The sequence below is a fragment of the Neofelis nebulosa genome, chromosome 18 (genome assembly GCF_028018385.1).
Source record: "Neofelis nebulosa isolate mNeoNeb1 chromosome 18, mNeoNeb1.pri, whole genome shotgun sequence".
In the NCBI taxonomy this organism is placed as follows: Eukaryota; Metazoa; Chordata; class Mammalia; order Carnivora; family Felidae; genus Neofelis; species Neofelis nebulosa.
In genome coordinates, this window is record NC_080799.1 from 27,774,777 (window position 1) to 27,799,369 (window position 24,593).

Below are 24,593 nucleotides of genomic sequence, written 5' to 3' on the forward strand. Positions count from 1 at the left end.
TGAGAGAGGAATCTGAAATGGCTTGTAAATCCCTTTACAAAGCTGCCAGAGTGTGGTTTGTGTAAACAGCCTGAGGTCACAAGAAGATCTCCCCCCAGTCCTGGTCCCTCACCACTCATGCTGGGCTCTGGGATTACTTTATTCAGGCCTCAAATCCTTCTGAGTGTCCTCTCTGGACACAGAGTGCCAGGCTCTGTGGCAGATGCTGGGGGAACAGGCCAAAGGCAGCAGTATGCTGGAGCCGGCTCTCTGGGCTCAGGAGAACTGACCATGAAATTATCGGGGATTTTGCAAGCCAACTGTAAAACACAGTCATTATTAAAAATTACATAAACTTCCAATTAAATGAATTATATTAAAAACAAAGGCAACATGGGGCGCCTGGGTGGCGCAGTCGGTTAAGCGTCCGACTTCAGCCAGGTCACGATCTCGCGGTCCGTGAGTTCGAGCCCCGCGTCAGGCTCTGGGCTGATGGCTCGGAGCCTGGAGCCTGTTTCCGATTCTGTGTCTCCCTCTCTCTCTGCCCCTCCCCCGTTCATGCTCTGTCTCTCTCTGTCCCAAAAATAAATAAAAAAAAAAAATGTTGAAAAAAAAACAAAGGCAACAAATACTCAAAACTCATGACTTTTTTTTTTTTAAACTCATGACTTTCTACTTATTTTAACTATGATGTACTGTTGTCCATATTCTTCAGATTATTTATGTCTATTTCTGGGTTTCTCAACCTTGCACTACTGACATTTTGGACCAAATAGTTCTCTGCTGTGGGGGCTGTCCTGTGTATGGTAGGATGGTGAACAGCATTCCTGGCCTCTATGCACTAGATGCCAGTTGCAACCCCAATATTTTGACTACCAAAAGTGTCTCCAGGCATTGTCAAGGGTCCCCTGGAGAAGGAACAGCAGAATGACTGGTTGAGAACCACTGGTCTCTTGAATCTGTACAACAGAAATACCGTACATTTCTTTCCAAATCCAGATTCAGTGATGATGTATTGGGGCCTTGAAAATGGCACCGAAGTCACATTTACATCACAGAAAGTGGAAAATAGTACAGATCAGAGGGCTTTAAAAAAAATTTTTTTTTCTTTTAATGTTTATTTAGTTCTTGAGAGACAGAGACAGAGCATGAGAGAGAGAGGGAGACACAGAATCTGAACCAGGCTCCAGGCTCCAAGCTCCAAGCTGTCAGCACAGAGCCTGATGTGGGGCTTGAACTCACCAACTATGAGATCATGACCTGAGCAGAAGTTGGATGCTCAACTGACTGAGCCACCCAGGCACCCCTCTTTTTTGTTTTTTTTAAGTAGGCTCTACGCTCAACATGGGGCTTTGAATGCCCAATACAGGGCTTGAACTCATGACCCTGAAATCAAGAGTCTCATGCTCTTCTGACTGAGCCAGGCAGGCGCCCACCTACAGATCAGACTTTGATTGTTCTTTTCGATGGTCTTGATGGAAAGCAAGGGACGGAGAAAACATTCATAATGTAGATTAAACTTACAAGTGTGTCACGTCTGTAAACATGACATTGTGACTAGCACAGGAAATTGAAGAAACATTTTTCAGTATTTTAAGTTTATTTTGAGAGACAGTGCGCAGGAGAGGGGCAGAGAGAGGGATGGAGGGAGAGGGAGAGAGAGAGGGAGGGAGGGAGGGAGGGAGAGGGGGAGGGGGGGAGGGAGAGGGAGAGAGAGAGAGAGAGAGAGAGAGAGAGAGAGAGAGAGAATCCCAAGCAGACTCCACGCTGTCAGTGCAGAGCCCCATGTGGGGCTTGAATCCATGAACCATGAGATCATGACCTGAGCTGAAACCAAGAGTTGGACGCTTAACCAACTAACTAAACCACCCAGGTGCCCCTGTGTTTCAGTAGTTAAAACCATTATCTGATTCAGCAAAGAGGTTGCTCACATCAGTGGCAAATGAATGAAGTTCCAGTTCTGACCATCCTGGCACCTCTGCCCCCTCTGCCTGGACAGCTCACCTCCCACACTCTGCCTGGCTCACTCCCACTCAGCTTTTAGGCCTAACTCAGAGGTCACCTCATTCATCCGTCCCACAAATGTACACTGAATATGTACTGGGCATCGGGCTCTGTTCTCACCACCAAGGATACAGATGGAACCCACCATTAGGCGTTTCACCGACCCCGTGAAACCCACTCAGGGCCCTTCCCATCTGCTTCCACCACTACTTTCTGTTTCTCCCATCGTGCCATGTCATAATTGCCTGGAATCATGACTGTCACCTTGCACTCATTCCCCAGTGGCACATCCCAGTCCTACCAGTTTCAGCTAACCTGCAAGTGCCTGGCCCCACACTGGGGCTCAGAAGTTTCCGGGGCATGCACAAACCTGCAGGATGGAGAGGACGATGACTGAGCACCCCTCCCACCCATGACTAGGTCCCTGCCGCCCCTCACCTTCAGAGAGACGTCGGCCAGGATGTGGTGGGGCAGCTGTGAGCACATGAGCCCCAGGGCCACGATGGCCTCCAGCTCGCCCAGGTCGGCCGCGTGCTCCAGATGGAAGACGGCCGACTCGCGGTCCCAGTCCTCGTCCTTCTCGCAGAAGCGCCCGCCCTCGTGGTAGCGCACCATGGCCAGATGGACCTACCACACAGACTTGGCTGTTGGCCCAGCTGCCTGGGCAGAAGCACCCAGGGCCGCCCAGCCAGCCTGCGGGAGGAAGCGATTAGCGGAGCAGAGGCGTGAGCTGGGCTCTGGGTCAGTGGAAAAAGGGCTCTGAAGCGGGCATCACCGTACCTTCCCCAGAATGGACTTCCCGATTTTTTTTTCAAGGTCCAGAGCGTTAAGCCTTTGCACTTCCAGGGCCACGGCGGAAGGTCTGGGCAGGTGGAGGCGGGAGGGGTTGAGGAGATTCCACTTGTCCACGCACACCTGAAAGAGGGAACCGGGCACGGAAGTTTACAGGCCAGGGAATGAGGGGCTGGGGACGCAGGCCCCACCACCAGCCGTCAGTTGCTCCTACCACATGAGCCTGGCTGGCAAGATGCAGGGGGCGAACCCTTAAGGTATCAAATTTTCTTGGACAAACACGGCTCCATTTCTAATCCCTCAAATCCTGCCAATTTACGGGCGCTGAGGGAATATTATAGCACCAGGACACAAAGGCCAGTGGAATGGACTGCAGCAGTTCAAAGTGTTTCCCACTCGTTTATCAAGCAGGGTTTGGTTGGGGAGGTTGGACCGTAAGCTGCCTCCTTGGCCAGTGACCCACATGATGGGCCAGAAAAGTCTGACTTGAGACCCTGCAGCAAATCCACTTCGCTTTCCTCTGTGCATCCACAGGAAGCTTCGGGGAATAGGTTTGGAAAACACATCATGTTCCAGCTACAGACACCCTCTTCCAAAGGTCCCTGCAGGACCGAGCCAGGCAGCTGCGTGCATGTATGTGCACTAAGCATCCTGCAATGCACAAGGCACCCCCCGCGACAAAGAAGGGCCCAGCCCAGAGTGTCAGAATGTCAATGGCACCACGGTTAAACAACCCTGCTCTACACCGTGTTGAGACCTTGCACCATCGGTAAACACCACGTGGTAAATGCTCTGTGTTCTGGACGGAGCAAGAGTCAAGCCTGCTGGGGCAACTGGGAAAGGCTCCCGCAGGAGGTGCCACAGGGGGCCAGTCTGGGGTTGCAGATGGGCTTTGAGGAGATGTGACCACAGTAGGAGGAAGGACCTGGCAAGTGGGAGACTCACAAAGACTAGAGGGTGAGAGGTTCAACATGTGTTTCTGGTTCAGCTAGAGAAGGGTGCCCGAGGATTGGTCTGCCCACATCTGCCTGATGATAATGAGCTTCTAAGATGCTTGTTAGAAACACTTGCCGGGTGACCTGGGGAAAGCTGCTTAAGAGCCCTGTTTTCTCGTATGTAAAATGGGGATGAATAACATTAGCCTGTCTCACTGGGTGGTTGATGAGTAAATGAATGAATTCTCTGAGGCACTTATACACAGGCATTACTTTACCATGTGAGCTGTGGCCCTTATAGCCCCCCCTCCAGGATGGGCTATCCTACTTGTGTCTATGCCTCTCCGCAGATCCCCCAGTGTCCCGCCCAGTCCAGGGGCTCAAAAGTATTTGCCAAGGGGACTGGCTCCTTTGCACAATCTTCCTTTAGCTGATGTGTGAGGCGCCTGGGCAGGCAGCAGTGACACCAGGGAGGAGAAACAGGGGCTGGAAAAGGCAAGCACGTGGTCACGACAAGGCTGCCTCAGGGAGCATTACCCGTCCGGAGCTGCCCAGGCTGTCTTCGTCAGACTCATACCTCCGGTTACCGTTTGAGTGGCCCTGAGGGAGGTGAAGGGTAGAGTGAGCCAAAGAGCAGTTCCCAAGAACTGGTCCTGCCCTCCTCCCCAGGGGACCCTCTTCCAGGGGACTCTCCTCCTAGGGGACAGGCTCAGCCCCCTCCAGGAGACCCTGCTCCCAAGGGACAGGCCTGGCCTCTAGGAGGGGCAGCTGGAACTCATGTGCCAAGAAGAGAGAATGCTGGGTAACAGGCAGGACCAATGTGCTGGTGTGCCCACAGCCTTCCTCTCACCCTCCCTGTGTGCACAGATGGAAATGACTCAAAGGCACAGGATCGTGGCAGGTAAGTACCAAGAAAACCTCCTTCCCCTTACCAAAGCTCCCATAATAGGTCTTTACTCGCAGTAACAAAGCTGAGACCAAAGGGCTCTCAGCAAGACTGGTTTGGATGCTCAGATTCAACTCTGGCACACGGGAAAACCTCTAAGTGGCAGACACTGCCTGAGCCACCCGCACCAGTGTCCTCCAGTGCACTCCCCAGGATGGCCAGAACACCACGCACTGAACGGCATCCTTCTGCCCACACCTTTCCAGCCTATTACCCAGCACCCTAGATTCCAGTTTCCTCATAAGAGTTGTCTGCCATTTTCAGTCTTATGTAATCGCCCATACTTGTCCCTTTACTAAACTTTCTGGTCCCCGTAACCCTGTTTTATCTTCTGCCCTGCCTTTATTTTTATCTGAAATGATCTTGGGTATCAATTTACCTATTATGTTCTCACAACGCACTCACATTCCTCCCCACCCTTCCGTCCCCCTGGACAATGAGGCAACAGAACACTCTGGTCTCATTTCCCTGGGGGGAATTCCTTACATGTTCTCGGGGCTCTGGGTCATCCAGCTCACCCCGCTTCTCACTGGGGTATCCGCTGTCCCCACTGTTCTCAGAGTCCTGTGGAGAGAAGATGGCTCTAGGGTCTCAGTGGTCCTCTGAGTGGTGGTTACTTCTGGACACTCAGACATTTGCTATCTCTCCTTTGTCCTATCACTTCAAGTAACATCCCCTTCCCTCCGTATTGCTGATTGGGTGACAAGGAAATAGTACAAAGTAGTGGCGAAGACCTTGGGCTCTGAAGCCAGACTGCCTGGGCTCAAGTCTGAGCTTTGTGACTTGCCAGCTGGGACCCTGGACAGCGATTTCCTTAGCCATGAGGATTCATGATAGGGCCTACAATGAAGGGCTATGAGCAAGAAGTGAGGTGTTACTCACTGAGAGTATGGACCACAGGAAGACCAATCTATTATTAAGAGGGGCTCAGGGCGCCTGGGTGGCTCAGTCTGTTGAGTGTCCAGCCTTGGCTCAGGTCATGATCTCATGTTCTGTGAGTTCGAGCCCCACATTGGGCTCTGTGCTGATAGCTTGGAGCCTGGAGCCTGCTTCAGATTCTGTCTCTTTTTCTCTGACCCTCCCCTGATCATGCTCTGTCTCTGTCTCAAAAATAAATAAACATTAAAAAAAAAATTTTTTTTTTTTTTTTTTTTTAATTTTTTTTTTCAACGTTTTCTATTCATTTTTGGGACAGAGAGAGACAGAGCATGAACGGGGAAGGGGCAGAGAGAGAGGGAGACACAGAATCGGAAACAGGCTCCAGGCTCCGAGCCATCAACCCAGAGCCTGACGCGGGGCTCGAACTCACGGACCGCGAGATCGTGACCTGGTTGAAGTCGGACGCTTAACCGACTGCGCCACCCAGGCGCCCCCAAAAAAATTTTTTTTTTAAAAAGAGGGGCTCACAGGCAGAAAAACAAAGGCTGGTTTATGACGTATGACCCATGGACACAAATGTAGTACTGAGTGCAGTATTTACTACAATGGAGGCCTCTGCCAAAACTGGGGCACATTTTTTATTCTTCTGGACAATTCGGAATCTCTAACTTCAGTCATTTGTCTACCAGTGTTCAGTTCTGGACATCTCTGCATGTCACCTGCATCACTATTCGGCTCACACTTTTGTTTCTTTCTTTGTTCTACTAATTAGTATTTCAAACATACCTCTAAGAACAGAGAATAATAAAATGAACTCCTATGCACCTGTCACCTGGCTTTGTCTGCTCTTAACATTAGGTCTTAGTTATTTCAGATCTTTTAATTTTTTTTAATTTAAAAATTTAATTTTAGAAAGAGAGAGAGTTGGGGAGAAGGGCAGATGGGGAGAGAAAGAGAACCTTAAGCAGGCTTCACACTCAGTGCAGAGCGCCACACGGGGCTTTGATCCCACAACCCTGGGATCATGACCTGAGCCAAAATCAAGAGTCAGACCCTCAATGGACTGAGCCACCCAGGTGTGCCTGGATCTTTTATTTTTTTTTTTTTAAGTTTTATTTTTTTTTAAATTTATTTTTGAGAGACAGAGAGTGAGCAGGGGAGGGGCACAGAGAGAGGGAGACACAGATTCCGAAGCAGGCTCCAGGCTCTGAGCGGTCAGCACAGAGTCCGACGCAGGGCTTGAACTCACAAACCGCAAGATCATGACCTGAGCCGAAGTTGGATGCTTAACCGACAGAGCCACCCAGGTGCCTTGAAATTCTAAAATGCATTCTAATTCCAGAATGAAATCTATTATAAATGGAATCAAAAATAATATCTACCTCACGGGTTGTTGAGGCATAGAGTGTCTATCAAACTCTTGAAACAGTCTTATGCTTATTTTTTTCCTTCCACTCAAAAACTCTGAAAAGCAGTCAAGAGTGAACTTTAACCTTTGGAGCAATCCCAGGGTGCGAGTTAAAGTGCACCTGAGGTCTGGGCACAGGTGACACGTCTCAAAGTCTGCTTTTAAAATTCCTGTGAGTTTTTACTTTGACACTGTAATATGTCTGCCTGAATGCAAATACAGGGCCTTCAGCTTCTGCAGAGTCACCCAGAAGCTGTTGGAAACCGGTCCTGTTTATCCAACCTGAGGGCATCACGCTGGATTGTGCTATAAGTCACTCGTCTGAAACCCAGGACAGCTCCCTCCCCCCAGGACAGCTGTCCACACGCATGTGGCCAAACCACACCAGGGCTGAGCTTGCTCAGCATTTATCAGAAGGTTGCATTGTTGCTAATTTGGATTCCCTCTTCTGCTACCATCTCTGGGAACTGCAATGGATCCAGCTCTTCTCAGAGGGCACCACTGCCCTGGGCAGGAGGCTGAGAGTCATCCGCACTTCCCTGTGGCCCCTGGCAGTGCCCAGAGCAGACCGGGAGACCCCTCTCCAACTTACCCGGTGATTGTCCAGATGGTCATGGTCTCGGGGTACCATGTTGTCAAGGTCACTGAACACAGGCCAATCTGGGCAGGAGAAAACAGAGATAACGCACTGGCTCTACCATTAAAACTGTCTGAAAGACTGACTACAATCTAGGACTGAACGCACCTGTCACCAGGCCTTTTTAAAAATTTTTTTGAAAATGGTGCAAAAATGGGGGAAGAAAGCTGTCAGTACCTGGAGGGCTACAGTTCTTCCTCAAGAACTTATTCAGTCTGCCACTTGCTGGCTGTGGCGTCCTAAGCACGTAGCTTCACCCCTGTGCCTCCTCAAGGCTGTAATGCAAATAACTTGTGCAACGGGCTTAGAGGCGCACGTGCCTGGGCCACAGTTGGCCTTCAGTGAGGTGCAGGTGTGAAAGAAGAACGGCCATTTGTATATCTGGGGCTCAATGAGTAGCTACAAGTTGGAGAAGCCTCAGATGGCTTAACAACCAACCACCTTCTTCCTGGTGGTTCCCAGTCTCTGTCTCCTCCCCTGAGCTTCCACAGCCAAATCCAGCTTGTTTCCATTTTTATATGGTTTTTAAGAATGGTTTTTCCATTTAAAATGGTTGGAAAAATTAAAAGAATAGTAATTTATGTGAAAAGTACATGAAATAGAAAATTTAATGTCTTTCTTGGAACACAGTTACACCTACTCATTTACATACTGTCAATGGCCACATTCATGCTGCTAATGCAGAAGCCATAGGTCCCCAAAGTCTAAAATATTTACTCTCTGGCCTTCTACGGAGAGCCTGTCAACTCCTGCTTCAAACTATACCCAAGGTCTTCTAGTGGAAATGTCTAAAAGGCTTGACATTTGACACTAAAATCTTCCTCTTCTGTTCCTCTACAGCGTCCCCCAGCTGAATAAATGGCCACCCCACCCTTAGAGTTTTTCAGATCAAAACCCTGGAGTCAGCCGTGCCTCCCCTCCGCTTCATCAGCAAACTCTATCACTTTAACTTTGAGGATAATGATTCCGTTTTCCTCCTCTGATCTATTCATAGGTCGTTCAGATTTCCTAATATTGAACAAGTCTCAGATGCTTGCAAAAACACTATCTGATTATGATGGACTATTCTTTCAAAGACACTACCAGTTTTGTTAATACCTTATTTAGAATTTCTGTATTGCATGTTTATAAGTGGGGTTGGAATGCAGTTTTCTTTTTTTGCTGTTTTGTGAAATTTTGGTGTAAAGGTTTTGCTAGTTTCATGAAACACGCTGAAAAAAATGTTATCTAAAACAGGGTCTGTTTTTGAAGCATTCGGAAGACTTGGGTCTTGAAAACTTATTAAACAAACTCACTCATACAACCATCCGGGCCATGAATCTTTTTGACTAGCATATCTGATTTCCTAACGTAAGCGAAAGCCAGTTTAGTTGTGTTCTTTCTGGTGCCTGTCCCCTCCAATCACAACTACCAAGGACCAAAAACGTCACTCACGGAGGTTGTCCAGTTTCTGGCTGTGTGGTGTGGCCGAAGACGGGGAAGAAGGGAGAGAGTCAAAGGTCACGTCACTCATGTTCTCATCTCCAGAGTTTTCTGAAAGGCGAAGGAGCAGGGGGGGGCGACTCCCAGAGAGGGTCCTTACTCGGGGGCTCCCACACTTCTCCTCTGTCCCCCTCAAGATGGTCTTGGCTGATTGCTGGAGAATTAACGGACACCCATGTCACACAGGAACCCTCTGGGGAGAGAAGGGCTCTTCCGGGAGCGTGCTGTTTACCCAAACCCTGAGGCCCTTTCAGTCAACGGCCCCCATACATGCCTGTTTAGGGACTGGCAGGAAATCTAAACATAACCAGTGGGGGATTAACCCAAAGGCTTCTAAGAAGGGGCATCTGGTACAGGAGCTCAAAGCCAGCCAGCAATCCCAAAGTGTTAACCACACTCTATAGCCCTGAGCTGGGGCATACCTGCGGCCACACATCCAGAATCCCAAGCTGGTCTGTCCTGACAATCTCTTACATCTGGTCACGGTAAAAGCGGGGGGCCTATCCTGGACACAGCAAGGTGCCCGAAGAGCCAGGTCCAGGTCTAGTCCAGCCATTTATCAACATGCCACACAAATACATGTACCACACACCTCCCTCACTATCTCTACACACTTGGGCTCTTCACTCTGGTCAAAATAGGTCCAATCAAGCAGACCCCAGGTACTGGGTTAGTGGGGACACTCGGAAGGGCTATGTGCACTGATCCTGGGAGGAATGAGGGCCATGGATGGGGCTGAGATCCTTCTGGCCCTGCAGCTCTTCAAGTAAGCATTGCAGGGCCTGGACTACCATCACAGAGAAGCGCAGCTCACTGCCTGGCAGAAGAAGGGCCCGGTCCCCCTGAGCAGGCTCTCATTGGGCACCCACCAGCAGCTTGGTGTTCTGATTCACAGTGTCCCTCTCTCTTGGTGAGAGGTCAAAGGCAGCGAGGCCCATGCTCTTGCAAATCCGGTTGCAGGCATGAGAGTAGAAGAAGAGCGCCATCCCCCGGACACCTGCGGGCAGAGCAGGGGAGTCTGGAGCAGCGCCTTGCTTTGTGACAGAGGCGGGGCAGTGCTGGGCACCAAAACCACGGAAAGGGCAGGCACTGAAGTGGCAGGGCTCAGACGTCCCAAGCTTCCACCCCCACCATCTTGGAAAGGCCGATCTACCACCTCAGCCAGTTTCCTCGTGTGCAGGGAGAGCTGAGAGATGTGGGCAAACAGGGAGTGTGGTCTCCATGGAAACGGGCTGGCTTTCCCCACCTACCTAGGTTGCCATCTCCAAAGTCAGTGCCTTTCTCGGTGTGGATCTGCGGGTCGGTGTAGAGGTCGCCCACACCCTGGATGTCCACCACAATCAGCTGATGCCCGGAACGCTCAAATGTGAAGTGGCTGAAGGCCTGGGGTGGGGTGGAGACAGGAAGACTAAGGTGACCAACCACAAGAGACCAGGCTGTGGACTATGCATACACACGTCAGCCACCACTGCGGGGCTGCAACACCTCAGCTCTGCCCACGATGGGGCCTTTCTCTGCAAGAAGAGGTTGCATATGGGGTGCCTGGGTGGCTCAGTCGGTTAAGCGTCCGACTTCGGCTCAGGTCATGATCTCGCAGTTCATGGTTGAGCCCCACGTTAGGCTCTGTGCTGACAGCTCAGAGCCTGGAGCCTGCTTCGGATTCTGTGTCTCCCTCCCTCTCTGCCCGCCCCCTGCTCATGCTCTTTCTCAAAAAATAAATAATAAACACTAAAAAAAAAAAAAAAAAAAAGAGGTTGCATAGAGGAAGAGATAAAGGAGGAGCCCTGTTTAATTCTGCAGGGACAGAAGCTGGCTGGCATGTCTCGTTACAGAACCTACTTCGGGGCACTCCAGGAGGCTGGAGGGCCCCCTTGGGGTGAGACCTCATGCCCACAGGGACCCGCCCCTCCAGGGGCCTCACCTGTGGCGTCAGGCGCATGTTGTCATCACGGACAAAGCCCGAGTTGGAGTTGTACTTGATGTACTTGCCCTCGATATAGTGCTCCAGGTGGAAGAGAGGCTTGCCCGGTCTGTCCTTCAGCTCCACCACGCACATCTGCATGATGTCCACCTGGTGGGAGGGGAGCAGCTCAGGCAGGAGCCAGGTGGCAAGCGCCTCCGACACAGAATGCTTGGGAGGAGCCGCCCGCCTGGGCTCCAATCGTGGCTCCATCAGCCAGCAGCTCTCTGCAGGCCAAGTGTCCCCAGAGTCCACTGTCCCCTTTTCTTTTGAGAATGAAAACCCCTGTGATGGCTTAACTGCGTCTCCCCCAAATTCATATGTTCAAGTCCTAACCCTCAAAGGTGATGCTATTCGGTGGGGCCCTTGGGAGGGGATCAGGTCATGAGTGAGAAGCCTTCATGAACGGGACTGGCGTCCCGATAAAATGACCACAGGGCTCCTTCGCTACTTCCGCCATGTGAGGCCACAAGAAGAAGGCACCGGCTATGAACCAGGAGAGGACTTCACCAGAATGTGACCAGGCTGGCACCTTGCTTTTGGACTTCCCAGCCTCCAAAATTGTAAGCAATAAATTTGTCATTTGTAAGTTGCCCAGTCTGGGGAAGCCTGGGCGGCTCAGTCAGTCGAGCAACCTCAGTCAGTTTCAGCTCAGGTCATGATCTCGAGGTTTGTGGGATCAAGCCCCATGTCCAGCTCCAAGCTGGCAGTGTGGAGCCTGCTTAAGATTCTCTTTCTCCCTCTCTCTCTGCTCCTCCCCCCACTCATGCTCTCTCAAAATAAATAAACTTAAAAAAAAAAAGTTCTGTTAGAGCAGCACAAAGGGACTAAGACAGCCCCCAACTGAGTTCCAACACAATGCACAGCCATCCAGGAGGAATGACATCACTTGGCCTCCCTTGCAGCTAGGTGTGGCCATGTGACCAAGCTCATCCAATGGGAATTGAGCAGCAGTGATGATGTAACCCCAGCCTGCCCCTCCTCCTCTGGCCTTCCTGAGGCTATCGAGTGGACATCTCCCAGTGAGGCCGACCTGGCCATGTGCTCCAGGGCCACACTCTGGGGTAAGGCAGAAAAACAAGACAGAAGGAACCAGGCTTCTGGATGACTTAAAGAAGTGAGGCACCAGTCCACCCTGAGCCCCCCACCAAAATGGGACCATCAGATGAGAGAGAAAGAAACCATTTTGCCTTACTACACATTTGTGGGTCTGTATGCTAAGCAACTAAGCAGGTGTCTTACACTAATACTGTGAACATGGGCAAGTTAGTTCATCAACTCAAGTTTTCTCACCTGTGGAATGGGCTCTCACACGTAGCGTGAGAATGAAATCTGCTGATACGTGAGTCTGTCAACGTTTGCTGATGTTATCATTACCAGTAGACATAACTCTAGAGCAATAAACACCAAACTATACCCAGTGGTTCTCTCCCTGCAATGGGGAATTATACACATTCCTTGCTGAATTTCTTTTAACAAGCACATGTCTAATATTGGGAAGGAAACGTGTAAGTCTTGTGAATGGTTTATAAAGTGAGGTTGGTAAGACCTGAGACACTGACTCCCCATGGCTCCCCGTCCCCCACAATAACACCCACCGTAGAAGGATCCAGGTCTGGGTTTCCCAAGGAAACAACCATCCAAGGAACCATTTGGCTGAGTCGCTAGACAGGCAGACAACAGCTGCAGAGGCTGAAGAGGCCCTGAGCTGAGCGTTGCCCTAAACTTGGCCTCAGTTCTGAGAACCAGCCGAAAGGGAAGGAGCAGATGGTTCTCAGAGGTTCTCACCCCAAATGCTGGCTCCATCCCTACAAGGAACAAGGCCACCTGCTTGGCCAGTGGGCTCACTACAGGGATGCGGCCGGGAGGGAACAGCCTGTTCCTTCTCAAACAACTACATCCTTCTCCCTTATCATTTCAAACAACCACATTGTGGGGCGCCTGGGTGGCGCAGTCGGTTAAGCGTCCGACTTCAGCCAGGTCACGATCTCGCGGTCCGTGAGTTCGAGCCCCGCGTCAGGCTCTGGGCTGACGGCTCGGAGCCTGGAGCCTGTTTCCGATTCTGTGTCTCCCTCTCTCTCTGCCCCTCCCCCGTTCATGCTCTGTCTCTCTCTGTCCCAAAAATAAATAAAAAACGTTGAAAAAAAAATTAATAAAAAAACAAAAAACAAAAAAAACAACCACATTGTTTAGTGACCCCCTAGGGACTGTGATACAGCGTAAATAAGACAGGTAACATCCCTGTCCTTGGGGGAGAGAGGCAACCAAAATATTAACTACAAAAACAAGACTCTTTCAGATGGCGCCAACTTCTCCCAATAAAAGGAACCAAAACAAACAGAATGATGTGACAGAGGGAGACAGCAGAGGAAGGGCTACTTCATTCAGGATGTCCTGGGGCGGCCTCACTGAGCAGGTGACATGTGAGCTGAGACTTGAACTAGGAGAAGGAGCTCATCATACAAGGATGGAGGGGTGGGGGACACAATGATGCAGGTGGGGGGCACAGTCAGGGCAAAGGTCCTGAGGCAGGAACAAACTTAGGAAGGAAGAGAAAGGAGGCCAGGATGGCATGCAGTGAGGTGGTCACAGCCCCCGTGGGTGGGGACTGTGGTTTCTTGTGTCTACCCCAAGTGCGCTTAATCAAGGGCCCTGCAAACAGCAGGCACTCAATAAATTCTGCTGGATTCTTGGAAGTGCAGCTCTCCCAAAGCTCCCAGGAGATAGTGTCCTGTGTCTAGCAGGTGTTCAAACAACGGGAGAGCTGAGCTGCGAATTAGGCAGGGCAGAGGCACTGAGCGCTATTTCCTCAAATGCCCATAGGCAACAGGAAATTCTGCTAGGCCTGGGGTCAGTAAACACCCTGGGGGCTCCGGTGAAGGAGCCAAATGGGCAAGGGCTTGGAAAGCCTGGATTTGAGCCCTGGCTCCATTCCTGACCATTTGCACAGGTCACTTAACCTCTTTGAGCCTGGGGCTCCCCAGGGGCAGACATGCTATCCATTCTCCCCTCCTTCTACTTTTTCTTAGGAGCCACCAGTCTCAGTCTACATAGTCTAGGGGAAGGACCCACACTGCTGCCTCTATGGGTGAGCACATGGCTCATGCCTCCCCAATCTTCATATTCCCTCCCCTGACCATTGTGATTGGCTCAGCAATAGGCACCTGACCTAATCAGAGCCAATGAAACCCAGTTCTGAGACTTAGTGGAACTTCTGCAAAAACAAGTGTTGTCATATCCCACCAAGGTTTCTGAGAAGACAGAAAGTGAGCCTGCAGCTGCTAGTGGCCGACACATCACTACAAACAGAAACTGCCTGTGAGTGATGCCACACGGAAGAACACCAAGGCTAGAGATGGGGAGATTCTCAATATCCTATTGGGTCCGGATCCAGCTGCACCTGTGGCCAGCCCTATTTCTCAGTTACATAAAGCCAAAACTTCCTTTTTTGGATTAAACCCATTTGAGTGGGTTTCTAACACATGCAAACAAAAATCCTGACTAACAGATCCCATTTGTAAATGGGATAAAAGCATTTTAATCTCAAATAACCTCCACGCTCTGGTTTTAGGAATAAATGAGTCTGCATACAGTGTACTTGGCCCATCATGCTCAATAAATGATGATCATTATTAGCTACTGTTAAAACCATAAAGGGAGGGGCACCTGGATGGCTCAGTTGGTTGAGCCTCTGACTTCAGCTCAGGTCATGATCTCACAGTTCGTGAGTTTAAGCCCCACGATGGGCTCTGCACTGACAGCTCAGAGCCTGCCTCGGATTTTGTGTCTCCCTCTGTCTCTCTCTGTCCCTCCCCTACTCATGCTCTGTCTCTCTCTCTCTCTCTCTCTCTCTCTCTCTCTCTCTCTCTCAAAAATAAATAAACATTAAAAAAAATTTTTTTAAACAAAACAACAACACCACCAAAACCATGAAGGGAACCTGTGACTGGTACCACTGTTGCCCTGGTCTCCAGTCACTCTCTCCGGCTGCCTTGTGTGGGAAGGTGGCAGGTAGGGCTGTCACATACCTGCTTGGGGGGCTTGTGCCGATTATACTCCTCTCCCCAGAGCTTGGCCTCCATCTGTAGACGCACATCCTCGAAGTACACGTCCCTGTCCACAGACTCAATGTAGCGCTTTGCCACGTAGTTGGAGGCCCCCTTCCACTGCTGGGTGTGCAGGAAGTTGGAGAGCTTCTTCCTGGGAGGAAAGGCAGCAGAGGACCCACCTGGGCACCTGGGTTCACCAGGGACCCAGCCTGACTCACGGCACCCTTCAAAGAGCTGGGAAGGGGACCAAGGGACATTGTTAAAGGTCTCTTATCCCACATCTTTTGGCCTCCAAACACCAGAGCAGAGGTTAGTGGGGTATTCCATGTCCTCCCCGAGACCATCCCCATAGCCAGGCCCATCATGTGGTCCAAGGGAGAGCAGAGAGGCTTGGCCTATAAAAAGCAGAGGCCACTGTCTCAGTTTCTCAGCCAGAACTGTTGCATTGCCCCTGCTCTTAGGAGCCTGAGGGAATTTGGGCAGGGCCCCAAGAACCAGGCTGAGTCACTTACGTCCTGAAGCACTCCCTCATAGCTCCACGGCCAAAGGGCTGAAAGACACCACATAGAGGGTTATTAGTCCCCATGCCCCACCCAGAAGCAATCCTGAGTTAGGAAGAGATTTTCCCCTTGGACATCACCCACCAAATGAATGCCTGGACCTCATCTCAACCCTAAAATCCCTGGGCCCTCCCTCCTTCACCCCAGCACTAACGCCCGACTGAACTTTCAGCCTGGAGGCTTTGGGGGTGACAAGGCCACCCTCCTCCTACCCTCACTGAGGGGAATAACCCCCAGGGGGTGAAGACGTTATGTGGGAGACAATGCATGTTAAAGAATTTTTTGCAGCCCTGCTTTTCTGTTTTCTGTACCAGGAAAAGAGTGGAAACAACCTAAATGTCCATTAACAGTGTAATGGATAAACCCATCAGGTCTACCCTACTTGATGGAATACTACAGGCGACGAGAATGGATATATTCTATTGTTCTCTTCTACTATTCTATGAAACATAGAGCTGGCCAAAACATGTACGAACATCACAGATGAAATGCTGAGCAGAAGAAGCCACACTCAAAAGAATACACCCTGCGTGGCTCCATTTATAGGAAATACACAAATACGTGAAACGAATCCAGGGAGATAGGTTCGGGATTGGTGCTCACCGTTGGGGTAAAGGAGTAGTGACTGGGGTACAGGTGGGCTTCAGGGGGCTGCTCGTTATGTGCTGTGTTCACTTTGTGAAACTCATCAAGCCATACCCTTTCCTGAGTGTGTAATACACTAAAAACAGTTTTGCAAAACCATCCTCCCCCTGACAATGGAGGAAGTGCTCTATTTTCTAGTCTATTCCTTTTTTTTTTTTTACCCCCCCCCCCCCCCGCAAAGGATGATTGCAAGCCACTTTTTACAGCTTAGGTTTAGGTGGTGGCCTGTAATTTCTGAAAACTGACATATACATCTACAGTCAACTGATTTTCGACAAGAGTGCCAAGGATCTTCTTTTGATATGTGATCAATATATAAAATGTCCAGAATAGGTTAATTCTACAGAGATGAGAGCAGATTAGTGGTTGCCCAGGGCTGGGGGAGCTGAAGAGATAGGGGGCTGGCTGCTGTTGGGTAAGCACAGGGTTTCTTTTAGAGATGGTGAAATGTTCTGGAATCGATCGTGGTGATGGCTGAATAACTCTGTGACTATATTATATAAACCACTGAACCATACACTTTAAAGTGGGTATGCAGCATAGTGTGTGAATTCTATCTCAGTAAAACTGTTATAAAAAATGAAATAAATACACGACAATATAAAGAATGCCCCAAAGTAAAAACAATTAAGTGAGTGTAAAGGGGAGGGAACAGGGACAGAAGTCCGCTCACGAAGAATCCCCACTCAGCCCTGTCGTCGCTGGGATGGGGACGGCTCACCTGAGATGCCATCTTGATCAGAACTTCATCTTGTAGCCACTCCCCAGTGACAGCATTGTACCTGCAGAGAGAGCCACCCCAGGGCACAGCGTCTGTCACATGATCCTATTACTGGTCTTGGGATCAAGACCACTTAACCCATAGGCCCAGCTGACCTCCTAGGTCAGGTCTGTGGACGCCCTCCCACCCTCCCAGGCCCCTACACACTGGCCTCCTTCCCTTTTCTCTCCAATGTGTTGCTGGGCACTTTTTGTGCTGTGGGTGGGCTCATTCCCCATCTGGCTCCCCTGCTGGACTGTAACTCCCCAAAGGCAGGTCCATGTCAATTTTCTTTACTGCAGGGTCTGGTGCAGGTGGAGCCTTAATAAATACATGTTGGATGAACTGACAGAAAAAATAAATATCCTTGTTTTAGCCCGTCTACACAACAAATGGCGTGTTCCAGGACAGGAAGTGCCCTTGATCTTGACAACACCTGTGTGAGGCTCAGCCAGGTAGCTGGGCCTGTGTCCCGGTATAGGCAGGGGTGTGTGTGTGTGTGTGTGTGTGTGTGTGTGTGTGTGTGTGTGTGTGTTGGGGTGGGGGAGCTGCAGGAGGACACCCACGGCAGAGACAGAGAAGATTCTCGAACATTTTCATCTCTCCTTTTTCAGGAATCCTCTTTCCCGCAGCAAACCTGCCCCTGGGCCTGGCTGGGCCTCAAATAGTTTTGCCTGGTAGAGAGCTCCTCAGCTCAATAAACCCCTAAATTCTAAAACCTCCCCTTAGGGCTGAGGTGTTCTTAGCTCTAGCAGAGGCCTCCCTGGCCCACCCTTCATCAGGACAGACTCGGAGAGAACAGGCTTCTCAGAGCCTGAAACCTCCATGGGGAAAGACAAGCCTGGCAGGTAACCTCTCCTGGAGCTGGGGGAAGGGATGCTGGCTAGAGCTGCAACTTACTTGCAACCCGTCCGCGGCAAGTACCGTGCCCAATAAATAACGATTATTACTACTACTGTGTAGAGACCAAGGTAAAGGAAACAGTCTACTCTCACTTCCAAATAAGACTGAAGACTGAGGGTGCCAGTGTGGCTCAGTCGGTTAAGCATCTGACTCTTGATTTCGGCTTTGGTCATGAGCTCACAGCTCGTGAGTTCAAGCCCCGCATGAGGGGGCTGTGTTCAGTGAGGGGTAGGCTTGGGATTCTCTCTCCCTCTCTCTCTGCCCTTCCCTGGCTCATACTCTCTCTTTCTCTCTCTCAAAAATAGATAAGTAGACTTAACAAAACAAAACAAAACACTGAAGGATGAGAGGCACCCAGAAGTTGAGGGAGAGGGGAGATATGGGATGTCAGAAGGATCTCATTTGTCCTTCACAACCATTGACAGCATAAAGGTCAGAGTTGCTCAAAGTTCACTGAGCATTCACTATCTGTGGGGCGTTTAAACAGATCTCTTCAATTAAACTCTGCAGCACCTCTGTGAGATTGGCACAATTATTGTGCCCATTTTCCAGGTGGGGAAACCGAGGCTCAGAGAGGTGAGGAACTTGCCAGAGAGCCAGGATCAGACCCAGGTCAGTTTCAGCTGGAACCCTGCTCTTAACCGGCCTGAGTCAACAGGGAATCTGTCCCAATAAAGAGGTAGCCTGCACCAGTACTCTTGAAAAACCAGGAATAGAGGAGGAAGCCTTCCAGTTTAGAAACTGCCCAGAGACTCCAGCCATCAATGCCTGAGCTCCCTCTGCCGGCAGTCACTTCAGTTAGGAAATAAACAGTGTGGCCTGGTCCCTGGTCCCCAAGGAGCTCTGGGACACACAGAGCCGGCCCAGCATGTGCGGCCTGTGTTCCCAGGGGTTTCCCTGGGTCGCCTGGTGTCTTCAGCCTGGAGGCTATGTGTCACCAACCAGTCACCACTGGCCTTATAGGCAGGGAGGAACAGAGTCCATACCCTGCCCTACTAGGGTCCCCACAATGCTGACCTTGGCTGCCAGCACAGCCCCCAGTGCCTGATAAGAAGTGGGCCTCCAGGGGTGGGGAGGAAGGGCATGCCAGGCTCAGAGCCATCTCCTCACAGGGTGGGAGCAGGGACATGGTGCGGAAAGACATAAAGGACTACGTTGTTTCTGCCTGTCTGTGTGGTATGTGATCTAGACATATCAGAATCAGAGCAAAGCTCCCTGGCACAAGACTGGTTCAGAGAAGGCCATATAACCAAAGCCAGGCCAATGGCATTCCATTATGGAACTTTTGTTTAAAAAAATTCACGAAAGAAAAGATGCTCTTCTGTTGGGTGAAATGAAATGTGAGGCTCTCAGGGAATATCTGTTCCACTGATATAAGAAAGGCTATCTGAGGTCAAAGTGCAACGCACCCTTGGAGCATCTGGAACCAGCCATGCCCGAAGTCCACATGCATGAGCCAAACATCCCCTTCCATGCTTAATGCTGTGAATTGGGTTTCTGTCACCTACATTTGAGACAGTGTTCTGACTAACTGGAAGACACTGAACTGAGAGTCAGAAAGTTAGCTTATTAACTACCTAGGTGACCCTGGGCAAACCTCTATTTCCCCTGGGAAAATTATGGGAAGTCAGGGAGTTGGCTTAGAGGATTCAGACTGGAGGGGTCCACAGGGGTCACGGGATGGGGTGGGGTGGGGAGGCTGGCTCCAGGGCAGGTCCAGGGCCCTCTAATATTATGAACAAAATTAGACATATGTGTGCAACTTTCCGAGATGGCTGTCATCAGATTCTCAGTGTAGTCCCAAATGCCTGACATGATTCATATTCCAGGCTTTTTTATAAGTAAATACATATAGAGGACTTCAACCAGTGCCTGCCACATGGATTCGATACATAAGGGCTACTGTTGTCATAGTTATCTGGTGGTAGTCTGTGGTTTTTGCTCTTTTCTTTCTTCTTGATACCCCCAGAAATAACTCTTCTCTCCCCCTGACTTTTCGAATAGGAAATCTATATGCTCATAGCTCTATTTTATTAATCTTCCTGGGACCAAGTCATCAAAAAGCTGGCATGCTATTTCCATGCATTCTCCTTCCCTTTGGTGGCAACTGTAGGGACCACATGGTGGGGCAGTGGAACCACAAGACGGGAGTCGCCTGGATCCCTGAGCAGCCCCAGGGTCCTGGAGCTCTCACCCAGCTTTACTCAAGTGAGAAGTATACCTTTGCTGCATTGAGCCCCGGACATATTTGTTACAGCAGCATGTTCAGCCTTGCCTGACGAATACATACATTACAGGACCACACTGAAGAGGAGATGAGATAATGCACAGCACCATAAGCACGCATAAATGCTCAAATATTGGCAGATACTATCATTATGTCCTTCTCCTTGACCTCCAAGGGTATGTAGGCCTCAGTGATTATGAGCAGAAGCAGGACCCATACCCCCAAGGACTCCTTGAGGCCTGGGGCCACAGAACACACTCAGACGAGCTGCCAACCTGTGACGTGTGGCACATTCTGTGGCAATATCCTCCAGGTGGAACTCGGCCCAGGGGTCAGGCATGTGCTTGGCCTTCTCAATTGCATGCTTCCAAGCTTCCTGCAAAAGGCAAAGGGAAGTGTTAGACCAGGGCCTTCTGGGGCAGGGCTGTCTAGCCACCTCCCACCCTATGATTTCCTAGGTGTCTCCCACCTCTGGGGAGGCGGACAGCATCAGTGACAGAGAAGTACTCCCAGCTATCATCCTTTGGGAACCAAGTTCCCAAAAGACCCTATTTTTTCTCAAGCGGGCATGGCCTTCCTGTGGGCAGAAGTGACATCTTTTTTTTTTTTTTTTAATTAAGTTTATTTATTTTGAGAGAGAAAGAGAGAGAGAGAGAGAGAGAGAGAGAGAGAGAGAGAGAGAGAATCCTAAGCAGGCACAGAGTCCAACACAGGGCTCAATCTCATGAACCATGAGATCATGACCTGAGCTGAAATCAAGAGTCGGATACTTAACCAACCGAGCCACCCAGGCACATGAGAAGTAACATATCTTAACCATGAAACCAAAGAAGAAACACAATACACAGAGGAAAACACACACTGCTTCACCTGCAACCAAAAAGTTGAAAATAAAAATAAGACACCAATCCCCTTCTCCCCCCTTGTTCGGACTGGCAAGCATTTTAATGGCTGCTAATAATTAGTGCGGGCCAGTATGTAGGGGAAACAGGTGCCCTCACAAACGGTTAATGGTCTAAACGTCTTCTTAAGGCAACCTGGCAATGTACTGAGATGAAAAAATATGAATTCCTTTATTCTGACCCAGAAATTTTACATCGAGAAATGTGTCCTAGAGAAATACAAACACAAACCTGCAAATGTATATATACAAAGCGTCGCTGTGTGCAAAACCAAATCCAACCCAAATGTCCATCCGTGGGGACTGGTTAAATGTATTTTGGTTTTATCCACTTAAAATGCTCAACAGCCCTTCCAAGTGACTGCACTTACCTACTGGTGGGAATCGTGGACCCTATCAGGGCCAACGTCACCTTTTTATAAATACTGTATAAATCATAAATATGCCCCATTTTACCACTCTAAATGAAAATCATAGACAACATAACCTTCCTAAACTCAGAATATCTCCAACCATGCCAAAGATATGTTGCCTTTATGTAAACACTGTGCTAAGTTCTGGGCTCAGAACAGATTCCCATGAGACATTCCAAGGTCCTGGGGATGCAGGAAAATTCATTGCACAGAACTGTTCTGCCCATTTCAAACTTTTACCATCCATGCCCTCCACCTTTTCTTTCTTTTTTTTTTTTTTTTAATTTTTTTTTTCAACGTTTTTTATTTATTTTTGGGACAGAGAGAGACAGAGCATGAATGGGGGAGGGGCAGAGAGAGAGAGAGACACAGAATCTGAAGCAGGCTCCAGGCTCCGAGCCATCAGCACAGAGCCTGACGCAGGGCTCGAACTCACAGACCGCGAGATCGTGACCTGGCTGAAGTCGGACGCTTAACCGACTGCGCCACCCAGGCACCCCAAGCCCTCCACCTTTTCAATGCCTTAGTGCCCCTGAATCATTGTGGGGACCAAAAATGTCCCCCCAAACTTTTAAAACCTGTCGAGAAACAGGGCTTTTGGGTACTCACTGGGAAGGATGATATTATGGAGATAAGGCTGATTCTCAACAGTATCATGACACAACCCTGTTTTTTGTTTTATTTTTTTAATTAAAAAAAAATTTACTTATTTTTTGAGAGAGAGAGAGAGAGAAAAAGAGTGCAAGTGGGGGAGGGGCAGAGAGAGAGGGTCACACAGAATCCAAAGCAGGTTCCAGGCTCTGAGCTGTCAGCACAGAGCCTGACATGGGGTTCAAACCCACGAACTGTGAGATCATGACCTGTGCCAAAGTCAGACGCTTAACCAACTGAGCCACCCAGGCACCCCTCGTTTTTTGTTTTAAAAACCTCATTTTATGGGCACCTGGCTGGCTCAGTCAGTACAGCGTGCAAGTCTTGATCTCAGGGGTTGTGGGTTTGAGCCCCACACTGGGTGTAGAGATTACTTTAAAAAATAATAGTAAAAAGCTCATTTTATTGCTTTTATAATCCCAAGGTGGAATCCTTTCCTGTCTCTTCCAAACACTCCTCCACCCACACTGGGTAGCAATCTCCCTCTTCCTCTGAAGAAACTGAAGCTCTGCCCTGCAGCCTCATTACGAATCGGTGAGACCAAAACTCCTTCCCAAGCCAGAGGCCTGAGCCACAGGGAGGGTGCTGGATGGTGGCCTGAACACTGGGTGTGGAACAGCAACTCTAGATTTCCTCACCTATCGTCAGTACCCCTCAGCCACTGGGACCAGCTCAGCATCCCATGGACTCAGGCCCAAACAGGACAACACCCCAAGCATGGCCCCGGCCTGAGCCTCATGGCTGGGATCCTGCTCTGAGGAGAAAGGCGCACACACACACACACATACACACACACACACACACACACACACACACACACACACACACACACGGGCCGAACAGGCCAGGGCTCCCTCTCTGCAAAGTCCAAAAATCAAGGCCAGAATTTCTTTCTTCCAATTTGGAAGCTAATTCATGCTTAACAAAAATGCTTAGAAAACAGAGAAGACAAAATTCAAATCTACCACATGTCACCCACCCAGAGCAACGACCGTCAATGCTTCAGATGTGTTCTTTTCCAGATCCTTCCCATGCATGTTTTGTAAGACTGGAATCACACTGTAAATACAATTTACAGCCTTTCAGGAGAGTGGGCCAATGAGACATGGTACTTTATCTAGTGATCTGGATTATCTTCTGGATTCCAAATGTCTGATCTGCTTACTGTAAAAAACCGCAGGGACTACAGAATGTGAAGTAGAAAGTGGAAGTTCTTTCTGACCTGTTGCTCTGAAAACCACAGTTGACAGCTGATGTAGACAGTCTGCAAGTTTGTTCTGATGCATTTGTTAACACATGAATTTAGCATCGGGTCAGGGCCTCCTGTTCCGTTCTGCACCTTACTTTTCTCCACTTACCACAGGGCCTTGGACGTCTTTCCATGCCATTTGTACAGGCAGGCTCGGTTGACCCCATTTCCCTTCTATAGTTCTAAGACATATAATGTATAAATGTACCTTAAGATATTTCTCCAACCTCAGTGGATGGATATTTGTAATATTTGTATTCTCTCCAATAATTCCTAGTACAGACAGTCCTGAAGTGAACACCCTCGCATCTAAATCTTTATGCGATTGTGCAAGATCTCGGTAGGACATATTTCTTGCAAGTGTAATTGCTGGATCACATTTAAAACGTACAAGTTTGGAGTTCTCCTCCAAAAAGTTTCTCCAAAATTATACTCCAAGAGGCTGAGGACACATCACTTACATTAAAAAATTTTTTTTTCATGTTTATTTTTTTCTGAGGCAGATAGTAAAAGAGTGTGAGCAGGGGAGGGGCAGAGAGACACACACACACACACACATAGACTCCGAAGCAGGCTCCAGGCTCTGAGCTGTCAGCACAGAGCCTGATGCAGGGCTGGAACTGATGAACCGCAAGATCATGACCTGAGCCAAAGTACGACGCCCAACCAACTAAGCCACCCAGGCGCTCCCTGCACGTCACTTACATTTTTAAACACAAACGTGACTTCATGAATTTACAAGTTAGCTGTAACAGCTGCCTAAGTAATCCATTGTATGGGTTTGTCATTATTGACTTAACCATTCACCTGTGGATCTCCGCTGTCAGACTTTGAGCTTGTTACTATTCTTCCCTGTTATAAATAACCCAGCAGCAGACATGTTTGTAATTAAAACAGTTCCTGAATCTCTGTACTTAACAAAAAAGTGCCACTGTCCCTCTCATATTCCAGCTGCTGTGAATGGAAGAGATAGACTCTGACCCCTGCCTGTCAAGGAAGCTATAGTGTTCTGAGCCTGTCTGGACAAGTGCCCCATTCCCTACCTGTGACATATGCCTCTCCAACTGCGCCTCTCTTAACTGGTGACTCAAATGCTCCCCCAATTCCCCATTCAATGAGGAGTATCAACAGAAGCTATCTCCTGGGGGCACCTTGGTGGCTCAGTCGGTTTAAGCGTCTGACTTTGGCACTTTGGCTCAGGTCAATGATCTTG

General features: G+C 49.4%; 1 protein-coding gene across 1 annotated transcript in view; it reads right to left on the minus strand.

The window, feature by feature from the left end:
- The window catches only part of EEF2K (eukaryotic elongation factor 2 kinase), a 64,674-nt gene that overhangs the window by 11,666 nt on the left and 28,415 nt on the right, over positions 1-24,593 (minus strand). The window contains exons 3-15 of the mRNA XM_058711970.1: positions 20,442-20,542; positions 16,998-17,058; positions 15,584-15,621; positions 15,051-15,222; positions 10,984-11,133; positions 10,313-10,445; positions 9,932-10,059; positions 9,015-9,216; positions 7,536-7,603; positions 5,143-5,220; positions 4,248-4,310; positions 2,764-2,898; positions 2,422-2,610 (exon numbers count right to left, since the gene is read on the minus strand). Coding sequence (XP_058567953.1) covers positions 2,422-2,610; positions 2,764-2,898; positions 4,248-4,310; positions 5,143-5,220; positions 7,536-7,603; positions 9,015-9,216; positions 9,932-10,059; positions 10,313-10,445; positions 10,984-11,133; positions 15,051-15,222; positions 15,584-15,621; positions 16,998-17,058; positions 20,442-20,542 — 1,518 coding nt within the window. The remainder of the gene's footprint in view (positions 1-2,421; positions 2,611-2,763; positions 2,899-4,247; positions 4,311-5,142; positions 5,221-7,535; positions 7,604-9,014; positions 9,217-9,931; positions 10,060-10,312; positions 10,446-10,983; positions 11,134-15,050; positions 15,223-15,583; positions 15,622-16,997; positions 17,059-20,441; positions 20,543-24,593) is intronic.